At 35.9% G+C, this 11,915-nt stretch overlaps 2 protein-coding genes, 1 non-coding gene and 1 pseudogene across 3 annotated transcripts; 1 reads left to right on the plus strand and 3 right to left on the minus strand.

The window, feature by feature from the left end:
• Window positions 1–709: 709 nt before the first annotated feature.
• LOC111781138 (uncharacterized) lies at window positions 710–2,828 on the minus strand. Its single transcript, XM_087119902.1, has 2 exons — window positions 1,545–2,828; window positions 710–943 (listed from the first exon to the last, which is right to left on the minus strand). The coding sequence occupies exon 1, from the start codon at window positions 2,639–2,641 to the stop codon at window positions 1,757–1,759; it is 885 nt and encodes a 294-aa protein (XP_086976028.1). The 5' UTR covers window positions 2,642–2,828; the 3' UTR covers window positions 710–943; window positions 1,545–1,756.
• Window positions 2,829–4,657: 1,829 nt separating this feature from the next.
• Window positions 4,658–6,615, minus strand: LOC111781083 (putative small nuclear ribonucleoprotein G). The gene is made up of 4 exons (XM_023661506.2): window positions 6,480–6,615; window positions 6,355–6,377; window positions 5,049–5,170; window positions 4,658–4,943 (listed from the first exon to the last, which is right to left on the minus strand). The coding sequence occupies exons 1-4, from the start codon at window positions 6,512–6,514 to the stop codon at window positions 4,881–4,883; spliced, it is 243 nt and encodes an 80-aa protein (XP_023517274.1). The 5' UTR covers window positions 6,515–6,615; the 3' UTR covers window positions 4,658–4,880.
• A 101-nt stretch (window positions 6,616–6,716) lies between these two features.
• Window positions 6,717–6,788, minus strand: TRNAP-CGG (transfer RNA proline (anticodon CGG)). Its single transcript has one exon. It is a non-coding gene; the product is annotated as a tRNA-Pro (tRNA).
• A 3,447-nt stretch (window positions 6,789–10,235) lies between these two features.
• Window positions 10,236–11,051, plus strand: LOC111781021 (protein SMALL AUXIN UP-REGULATED RNA 12 pseudogene; annotated as a pseudogene).
• The last annotated feature ends 864 nt before the right edge of the window (window positions 11,052–11,915 follow it).

Here is an 11,915-nt window from a genome sequence, read left to right on the forward strand (position 1 = left end):
GGCCTTACCATTGTCGAAGTCTGAGGCCTTTTGGGAAAGCCCACATTGGTCTGAGGCATTTTAGAGAAGCCCAAAACAAAACCGAGAGCTAATATTTAAAATGGACAATATCATACCATTGTCGAAGTCTGAAGCCTTTTGGGAAAGCTCAAAGCAAGCTCATGAGAGCTTATACTCAAAATGGACAATATCATACCTCAAACCATGAGAGCTTATACGTTTAATGAATTATAAAATATAAAACATGTTTAATAAGATTTATATTTAAAATTTTTGAAAATATAGTTGGTGGTTAACTTTTTAATTTCGTAAAAGACTTATGTATTTAATTAAGTAGAAAATAAATTTGTAGATTAAATGATTGAATAATAAATTATTGTATAAAATGAAAATTAATATAAACAAATTATAATTGATTGATTTATTTATTTTTATTTTTTTGGTGTGTGGGAGGAATCTTTGTATCTAGGCTTGCCAATGAACGTCAAGTAGAGGCAGCTAGGTGATTGGCGAGCGAGTGGTGGTGTGCGCCTCCCGCCGCCGCCAAAAACGAAAAACAGAAACAAACGCAGACTTCAGCCGCCGCCAACTAATTAAATTAATTCACTTTTATTTTCACTTCCATTAATGCCATTCGCCTCCCACAAAAATAGTCAACCACCTCATTTATATTATCAAATATTTTTAAATCTTAAATTTAAATATAAAGTTTGGACTAAATTATAATTTTTAAATAATTATCTAAATAGACGAACAATTAGTGTTAGTATGATTGCACCCTACACAGTGTGCACATGAATTTCATTCAAATCACGAAATTCATAATCACTCTAAGTGGCATAAGCGGAGGTGACACCGAATGCATACAAGTGGTAACTAACCAATCGAGAAGAGAAGAGAGTCCCGAGGAGCTCAGAACGTCCAACGAGACCCACGTGGACAACTGAGATAAAGAAGATAAAGTTCTAATGAGACATATTAGTGCTAGTATGATTGCACCCTACACGAGTGCACATGAACTTCATTCAAATCACAAAATTCATAATCAGAGTGGCATCCAGAGGTGACACCGAATGCACACAAGTGGTAACTAACCAATCGATAAGAGAAGAGAGTCCCGAGAAACTGAGAACGTCCAACGAGACCCATGAAGACAACCCAAATAAAGGAAAGCAATGAGCTTAAGGATTTAGTTATCAATACCTTTATCTTTAAGGATTCTCGTTTCGTAGACTTTAAATCTAAATTAAAATTTAAACGGATAAAGTATTTTATTAAGTTAAGTAGCATATAATATATATATATATATAAAGAATATTGAAGTGAAAGTTTCTTTAGCAACAAGCTAGAATTAATTAATAAAACCCTACAAAGAAGTGTAGGGTTTGATCAAGAACACCAAGAAAAGATAAACGGGAAGTCCAAAATATACAATCATGATCATGGGTGAATATACAATGCAACTACTCATTCCAAAAACAAGAAGATTTCATGAAAAAAATGAGAATTAAACAAAGAAAAGACTATGGAATCGATGTGTTTACCTTTCAAACCAGAATTGAGGCAAAGAAATTTGATATATCGTTGTTGAAATCAAACCGCCAAGTTCATCCAACGAAAAATTCGTGCCGATTCGGTCCTACGAGCAAACAGCCGAATCAAAATCTTCCAGCGGGCCCCGCCGGCGTGCACTAACGACACGATGATCCCTCGCATGGAGGAAGAGTCAATGCTACGCCTACGCCTACACCTACGCCTACGCAACGTCTATACTGACCTCGCTTACGCTCCACGAACTGGACCTTCTTCCTGATGCGAATCGCTGCAAACCGCCTAAGGATGGAGGATCTGTTTCGTCGGTCTTGCTTGGATGTGACGCCGTAGGCGGCGGATTAGTGGCGGAAGGAGTGAGGTCACGCGCTCTAACGCCCTGTTCTGGAGGCGAGTTTGTCAGTGACGCAGTCGGTTCGACGACTGGTTGCCTTCTTCCACCACTACGGAAAATAGTGCGGAAACACGCGAAGAATCCTTTGCTCTGTTTTTCGAGTGATTTCTCCTCTGCGGTTGCTAGTTCTGTTGAGTGATGGTGAGTCTTCTGCCGATTTCGGTCCTTCTTCGATTTTACTTTCCCCATACATGATACCATGGGAGAAGAAGGCTCAATCATTGTCGAAACCGATTTTCCACCGGATCCGGATCTCTTCGGAAACAACCGAATGTTTCCGGACTTGCCGTTACGCCGATTCTTCGCGTCAACATAGGAAGTCTTCTGAGGCTTCGGCAATCCGATCATCGAGGCCTTAGATTTCAAATTCGTCGAAAACCGCTGCGAATTTGAATTCGATTGCGGATGCAAATTAGGGTTCAAATTCATGGAATTAGAACTCGCCTTGGTGGATTCTTTCCGCTCGAAGAAGGCGTTACGATCGAACCAGTCGAACTCCGCGTCCTTCGAGAGCCAGAAAGATTCCGGCGGGAAGTCAGGAGGAACTTCCGGCCGATCCGCCTCCTCTGTCTCCTCCTCCAATGGCAGCCTCTCTCCGTCGTCGCTCAAGGTAGCTTGGTCATCATGGCCAGCGGCTTTCCGGTCATCGGTGACAATATCACCGGTGAAGAAGGTCTGTAAATCACCCTGGGGCATGGTACAGAGAAATCGAAATGGGGAAATAAATCGAAATCAAAATCAAAATCGAAATCGAAATCGAAATCGAAATCAAAACTGAAAAATGCAAAAGAGTTCTTGAATTGAACGAATAATGTGATGGAGAGAGAGATCCTTTTCTCTATCTTCTTCGGTGTGCTCCGTGCACCAATTAAGTGAAGAAAAAGGCTCTTTAATTTTAAATGGTTATTTTGTAATTACGTTGATACTTTTGTGTAATTATATCGATTTATTTTTAATTTCAACAAAATTATTTTAAAAAATATTAATTGGAAAAATTCAAATTCAAACCACAATTCCTTGATTTGGGCCCACTTGATTTTTGTTTTTTCTTTAAAAAAAAAAAAGAAAATTCATCTTTGTATTTAAGCTTAATTAAATTAATAGCAACATAATTTTGTGGCAAAGTACCATTCCTTCTTTATTTTTGCCTATGAGAGATGATGTATTAAATAATTATAATTTAATTGTTATTAAATGTTTTAACTCTTTTAATATCAGAGAACTGTTCGAAGTTATGATGAACACGAAAAATCATTACAATAATATTTGTGAAATTATCGAACCAAAGAAAAAGAAAGTCAACTAAAACATATGTGTGGCTAAGTAGAAGGCTATTCGAGCGTTTAGATATGCTACTATTTTCAAGAAATTAAACTTAACTCTGAAATAGAAGATATAGGCATTGAATGAGATTTATTAATGTAAAGTTATTATTTCTACACAATTTTCTGGATTTAGAAATAAGTGAAAATATGGAAATTTGAAGCTATAATTAGTAGGATCAAAATTTTCAACCAAAAATTCAAACTTTTCTATTTAAAAAGAATTAAATTTTATTTATTATAAGAAATTTGAATGTGAAAATAATATTAAAATCTAGAATATTAAATTTTATAAATTAACTTGTTTGTAAACCCATAAAGGCCGTTTTCATATTAAAATCACTTGACTTTTGACTATTTGACCATTCAAATGTCCATTTTTCAATAGTATTTTATTTTCATACGGCATATTATCGATTATGAGATTATTCTATTTTATATTTCATACGGCATACAACATATTATCATCGATTATGAGATTATTCTATTTTATATTTCATACGGCATACAACATATTATCGTTTCATTACATTCTCTATTTTTGTCGTATTGGGATTATTTCTATTCTTAAATTATATTATTTAATTATTTATTTTGTTGATTCCACCCGATTTGAATTGAGATCACAAGATTGAAAAAATGGGGATTATAACACAATTCCTTGTATGATATAAGGTTCGGAATATTAACTACAAGAATGAGTTGTTTTCACGAATAAATATTTGATACTCTTGCATCAACGTCGTCATCAACAAGCTCGAGACCCAAAAGTCAATTCAAACTCGACTCTACCCCGATTCAAGTTCAGTCCAAAATCAAAGTTTGATAGATTGAATCCGCCACAACCCATTCATTAATTATGGTTTAGATAAAAACTTTCAAAAAATTAAAAGAAAAATATTAGAAGAAAATTTATAATATGAATAATTCATACTAACTTATCTTAGACCTAACCTTTGGGAATCAAAGAAAGTAGAATAATGTTTTGGGTTTAAGACTTTTCAATGGCTAAATGCTAAAAGACTTCCCAGGCAGTTGCACTTGCCCATGAAGAAACAACAGCCTGATTTCATGGAAAAGTCAATGGGAATGTTTGACCTTTGGACCATCTTCTTCTTCGGACTAGAAGAGCTCGGACAATTCCTGCACGACGGTTTTGTCGTGCAGATAGAGTAATGCTAAACTCCTTCCCGGACGTTCCTGCAAGATGGAAGTACGACTACTACAAAAAGTTCTAAGGATTACATCGTAATCCCGACTCTCATTCAGTGAAAAACTCGAAAAAACTCGGAATGAAAAGCTATGTAAATTGAAGTTGGGACTTGATACAAACTGGGTTGAAACTATTTCTTCTTTTCGGGTCCTCTGTAATGGGATTAATGAACACATCTTCAAGTGATACGATGGGTTTCATACACTAAGATTTGCAAGGTAATTGAATCCAAAATACAGAAACCCCATCGCTGAAATTAATAAGCCAGGTGTTCAGAATGATGGCAGCACAAGAAATCCACCTGATATTCGTAACATCCCAAAATTATAAATGCAACAGTTCCGAATGTTTTACTCACTCAATCTATGAAACAGAGCAGCAAATTCCAACGCGTGCACCATCACTGCATCCTGTTTACAGGTTCAAGTGCTTCAACGGTTACCACGCTATTGCCCCTAATCACCTGAAATGGAAACCAATAAGGGAAATCAATTCTTGAACTCTATCAGTGGTTATCAATTTAAGCAAACAAACATAGAGAAGAATTTGATTGCAAAATCACACGCACCACCATGCCGATATCGGTTTTCTCGTTACCGTTCACTTCCACGGTGTTGTCAACGACTAGATTCATAAATTGGTCAAACCCACGAAGAGTTCCAACTACCAAGCGATTAGCATTCATTTTTACTGCAAATTGTAATTCAGAAGCAACATCAATTTGTAAACAAAACTTTCTGAAGTGTGAGATTTCTTTAATTTCAGGATTATACATGCAATGACTGAAAAACTAATGTTCAACCTAATGAAGAAAGCTGCCTCAATGACCATTTATCTTGGAAGATTATCTAGAAGTTAGGTCTCTCAGCAATCATGGGATTGTCTCCACCTACCTAGGATATAATCAACCAAATGTAGCAGATAGATATACGGTGAGATTTAGGTCTCTATCATCACAAAAAGAAAAATGGTCAGCCTTTGGTACTATACGTTAGGAACCACAGACCCCCACAATGGTATGACATTGACTACTTTGCGCATGAACTCTCATGGCTTTGCTTTTAGTTTCCGGAAAAGATCTCATATCAATGGAGATGTATTTCTTACTTTATAAACCCATGATCATCCCCTTAATTAGCCAATGTCGGACTCCCTCCCAACAATCCTCAACAATCCTCCCTACAAATAAAGTACACCATAAAACCTCCCCTAAGGCCTATGTAGCCCTCGAACAGTCTCCCCTTAATTGAGGCTTGACTCCTTTCTCAGGAGCCCTCGAACAAAGTACACCCTTTGTTCGACACTTGAGTCACTTTTGACTACATATTCAAGGTTAGCAACTTCTTTGTTCGACACTTGAGGATTTTATTGACATGGCTAAGTTAAAGGCATGGCTCTGGTACCATGTTAGGAACTACGAACCTCCACAATGGTATGATATTATCCACTTTGAGAATAAGCTCTCATGGCTTTGTTTTTTGTTTCCCTGAAATGGCTCATACCAATGGAGGTATATTCCTTACTTAAACCCATGATCATCCCTTAATTAGTCAACGTCGGACTCCCTCCCAACAATTCTCAACACCATATAATCTAACTCTAAAGCCCAATCCTTCTTCCGTTCGTCTCCAAACAGTTTCGTATCTTAACATAGGTACTAAACTAGGAAGAGTCAACTTCAGGTTCCTCACATTACAAACACTAATCAACAAACGAAATTATAAATCAGATGGCATAACTTCAAAGAAAACGAACAGAATTGACGGATTCTCGACTTTCAGAATAACAAATTGTCATTTCCAAACCAAATTTTCCAGAACATAAACGTTGCGACAATGAATAAGATAAACAAGCTCGTGAGGAACAGAACTTACTCTGAAGCTTCTTGTCCATGTATCTGCATAAAGAAGGGAAAAATGAGGACAAAGGAAAAAAAAAAAGTTGAAATAATCGAACCAAAAATACACCGAACAGGATAAAATTTAGGGGCAGCACTTACTTTTTAAGATCTGGAGGCTGGCCTGACCTACTCATGGTGAAGAACGAGAGATGGGAAGAGGTTTTGGTAGAACAGTGATCAGAAGAAGGAAAAACCCTAATCAATCGAGCAGCAGGTCTTTGCGAGTCCTCGAATTTTGTTCACCAAGTGACACGACAATATTTGGGCTGACAAGTTTTTTGGGCCTGGCGGACTTCGGCCCAAATATTTATTGATTAAAAAAAAATGAAAAAATTTGGGGTGTTGCGAGAATCGAACTCGCGACCTCTCGCACCCGAAGCGAGAATCATACCACTAGACCAAACACCCGATTGTGTTTGTCGACCACATCCAGAACTATATCAATAATAATTTTGTAAATAAAAAAAACCAAACATTATTCATCTCTTATAACAATCCTCTTGGTGTAATCTTTATTTAATATTTCCAAACTCTTTTTCGAGTCTATATAAGAGATATGCTTAGCTAAATTAATTAAAAAAAAAACTATAATTAATTTTACATTTCTCTTAAATTTTTTAATTAAATAATTAAATAACACCATTTTAAATGAAATTTATTAATTCTTTATTTAAAATAATTTCGACTTCTAAAATTTTTAAAAAAAACTTAAAAATTACATCTAAACTTTTTTTTAAAATTTAAGAAAATACTTTTGACCTACCAACCTATTCATACCACGTTTCAAAAATACTAATAAAGCTAAAATTATCAATAAAAAAGAAACTTATTTAAAAAGTCAACGCTAATTTTTCTACAATCGTCATAATCGCCTAAAGCTAAAAGAGTTGACAACATTTAGTCAAAGACATCATCAGTAAAAGCGTAAGTAAACGATTATTAGTCGCCAAGTCGTGCATCGCCAAATCCTCGGTCCGGCAAATTGGTGCATAAATCCCGAAGGGTTGACATTTGAACCTTTCAAAATCGACAATTGGGCCCAGCCCACTCGGCCCTTTATTGGCCCAAAATTCTGTCTTTGTCATATTTTCAACTCCCATTATTTTCATCCCAACGGTAGACAAAAAAACTTGTCAATAAAATATAAATAATAAATAAAAATTGTCTTATTTCTACTAAAACTATATATATATATATATATATATTTTTTTTTTTTTTTTTTTTTTTTTCCTTCATCTAGTAATTATATTTTTTCAAAAATTAAAAAAATGATTCACGCCGGGATGGAGAATCCAGATTTGACATTACTTACTCCTCGCTTTTAAGAGTAAGAGCTATTTTCATAGACCAACCCGAGTCATTCAAGTACGCTTTATCCTTACTCGTATGTATTATAAGAAAATTTTCAAGAGGTCATCTAACATATAATTATAATCGAGCCACCGAAATAAAGATGCATCTTGTTAGTATAAGTAGTGACTTTCAATTCTCTTAAGTTTATCCTATTTGCACGATAGCTCTCATTGGGATATGGTCTCGATACTCCAACCAAGTATTTTACTAGGGAACAGGAGAATTCCCACTACCGATGACAAGTCAGTCGTGCTGTGTATCACAATCCAAAGTGTGGTTGTGCCCCGAAGTAAGTTATTGAGGACGATGACTAGTTTAAGTGGGGGGAGAATGTCACAACCCAACAATAGTTGTCCCTATCCGATAGTTATATGCAGTAAGCCGTTGTTGTTGCCTTTTGCTTCAAAACTCTCTTTCGAAATCTCTCTACCCCCGTTGTCTAAAACCTTCTTCTTGAACCGGGGCCAGAGGCTCGAGCATACGTCGCTTGGCCGTAGGCGATGCGAGAACAAATAGGCTTAACTCACTTGTTGCTGAGAAGTGAATGCCGCACAATTGCAAGTCCGCTACCATCAAAGTGTGATTGTGACACTGTAGGTATAATGAGAACAGACTCTCCAAAAAGTCAGTTCATATATCCTTCACTTCATCGGGTGTCTCTGTAACTCAACTAACCTATAAAGTATTTAGTTAGGAATTAGAGGTTGTAATTATTAATATTAATACAAATTAAATAAATATTATAAAATTAAACTGACAATAATCATTAGTGTCTTTCTAGAAACATGGCATTTTGTATGTAACTTCCACATGATTAATTAATGAGAGGGTAATTTTAAAATGGCATTTCATAAATTATTTTTGCAGCAGTTATTGGATTCTCTGACAAATTGTTTTCTTCTCAAATTTTTAAACAAATTATTTCATTTTCAATTTAAATTTCTGTATTTTATTTTATTAATTTTAATCAACAAAAAAAAATAAATATATTAAGGGTATTTTTTAAAATTTCAAAAACGATATTGTGATGTCCCAAATTGGTTGGGGGAGGAGAACAACCACCATTTACAAGGATGTGAAAACCTTCCCTGTTTTAAAGCCTTGAGGGGAAGCCCAAAGAGAACAATATCCGGTGGATTTGGGTCGTTACAAATGGTATTAGAGCCAGACATCGGACGATGTGTCAGCCTTCTTGTTGTTCTCCGAAGGGGGGGTTAGACACGAGGTGGTGTGTCAGTAAGGACGCTGGCCCCAAAGGGGGTGCATTTAGGAACGGTCCCACATCGATTGGAGGAAGGAAAGAGTGTCAGCGAGGACACTGGGCCACCCGGGTGTGGAAACCTTCTCCTAGGAGACGCGTTTTAAAACCTTGAGGGGAAGCCCGAAAGGGAAAGCCCAAAGAGGACAATATCGCAGTGGATCTGGAACTCCTAAGAGACGCGTTTTAAAATCTTGAGGGGAAGTCGAAAGGGAAAGTCTAAAGAGGACAATATCGTGGTGGATTTGGGTCGTTACCGATATTAATTAAATTTTAAAAATTTATGGGTACTTTTTAGGTATTTTAAAAAATTTAAGGGTATTTTTTAAATGAATGAGAAGTGGGTGACATTATTTGAAACTGAAAGGCCTTAAAGATTCTCTGTTTATAGTGGTTGAGTACCAAAGTCCAATATTTTATGCGGCCTTCTTTGAACTTCACATGTCATCCTTTTACTAAAATAAAAAATTTTATGAAACAATATGAACTAAAATATACTTCTAAAGTTAGGGGTAGAATCGTCATTTTCATTTTAAATGGATTATCGACGTCGAACGACACATGCCAACTTGCAATCACATCATGAGTCGAGAAATCAATTTTTTTTTTTAAAAGTACTGCTTAATTTGACTTACAACAGTGTCAAAAAAAATTAGTCGATGGTTCATTTAACCTATACAACGACTCAAGTGCAGTAAAAAGTGAATCTCGAAGAAATTGTGAGTTTCAAACGTATTAAACTGCTCTAGAGAAAAAGTTGAGTCTTGATTAAAGGAAGGATATTCGAGGGCTTTATAGGCCTTAGGAGAGGTTTTATGGTGTACTTTGTTCGAGGGAACGTCCCACATTGGCTAATTAAAGTGATGATCGTGCGTTTATAAGTAAGAAACATTATCTTCATTAGTACGAGGCATTTTGGAGAAAATTAAAGTAAAATCACGAGAGCTTATATTTAAAGTAAACAATATCATATCACAAATAAAGATAATTAAAAAAATAAATAAATTAAACTTTTAATAGTGTAATCTTTTTATATATACATTGAATATATAATAATCTCATGTAATTGTTGGGATTATCCAAAATAAAATATTTTTTTAAATAGAAAAAATAAATAATAAATAATAATAATAATAAATAAATAAAACTTTAGTCAAACTAAGTGGAAGTTAAAGGAACAGAAAATGGAATAATTGAGACTCTACGAGTAACCGTCAAAGTCAAATAATCCAATCATCTTTTTTTTTTTTTTTTTAATTTTTAAATTAATTAATTAATTTTTAAAATTTTAAATTCCTTGATTCTCTTCATCGTCTTCTTCACCAAACCTCCTCCATTCTTGTATAAAATCAATTTTCAGACCTTCAATCTTCCATGTCCATGGATCTCAAGCTTCATCTCTGCAATTAATTTTTCAATTCAGATCACAAAATGCTAGGCAAGAAACTGGTCTCCTTCAAGAAACTCGCCAAGAAAGTGAAGGTCCGAGTCGGAACAGAGGGCGAATCATCATCGCACAACGAGTGTTTGCTCAGCGATCGATTGGAATCATCGAAGGATCACGATTCTCACTCGCCGTCGCCGACTTCGACTCCGACCGGTTCTTTTGCGGTTTATGTCGGCGACGAACGGCAGCGCTTCGTCGTTCCGACGAGTTTCTTGTCGCATCCGCTCTTTAGGATGCTGCTCGATAAAGCCTACAGAGAGTTCGGATTCGAACAGAGGAACGCGCTTGTGGTTCCTTGTAGCGTCTCTGCTTTTCAAGAAATTGTTAGCGCTGTGGAATGCTGCAATGGCAGATTCGATTTCGGCGAGATTGTCGAGGAGTTTCTTTAGAACAGAGGAAATGCAGATGAACACCACCACTTCGTTAGGGTTTGAATCGTTTGATCCGGAAGGTAATGAAATTCGTCGTCGATTTCTGTTTATACCGAGGAGGATACGATTCGATCCGATTGGATTGAAATTTGGCCGATTTTAGAGTTCGATTCATATCATATCCGATTCGATGATCCATTTGTCTTCGGAAGTTGTTGAACTTGTAAAATCAGAGCCGTGATTCTGCGATGAATTTGAATTTTGTAATTGTAATTAATATGTATGAACAGCAGCTGTTTACGAGGAATTAACCAGAAAGGCTGAATACTTTTCTATTTTCCACTTTTGGATAATTATATATGAACACGACTCTTGTAATGGTATAATATTGTCGACTTTGAGCACAATTTGTCATGATTTTGTTTTGGGCTTTCCCGGCTTTCCACAATGCCTTATAACACTCGAGATAGTATTTTGATCATCCCCTAATGATCCCCTCAATTAGGGGACGTGGGACTTTCATACTTTCATCCAACACTATCTATGGGGATAGTATTCTTTCATTATAAACTCATAATCATTCCCTAAATTAGGGGAAGTGAGACTTTCATCCAACGTTTCCCTCGAACAAAGTACACCACTTTCATCCACCACTTCCCCTGGAACAAAGTACACCTCCCCTTAATCCCTTGAACAAAGTACACCACTTTCATCCAAACACTTCCCCGGTAACAAAGTACATAGTACATCTCCCCTTAATCGAGGCTTAACTTTTTTTTTTTTCTTTTGGCACAATTTGTTCGATACTTTAGTCATTTTTTGACTATGCCGTCGAGGCTCATAACACTTTGTTCGACATTTGAGAATTCTATTGACATGACTAAGTTGAACACGACTCTTCACGATGGTAGTTCTCATGGCTTTGCTTTGAGCTTCCACAACATGCCTCATACTAATGGAAATAATATTTATTGATCATAAACCCAGGATCATTTCTTAAATTAGCGGATGTGAGACTTTCATCAAACAATATAACTTTTCCATGATTTATTTATTTGAGAATGATATAATATGAGCGGAAATAAACTTCAGGATTCCGTGATAAG

The sequence above is a fragment of the Cucurbita pepo genome, chromosome 19, assembly GCF_057944985.1.
Source record: "Cucurbita pepo subsp. pepo isolate OVF chromosome 19, ASM5794498v1, whole genome shotgun sequence".
Classification (NCBI taxonomy): Eukaryota; Viridiplantae; Streptophyta; class Magnoliopsida; order Cucurbitales; family Cucurbitaceae; genus Cucurbita; species Cucurbita pepo.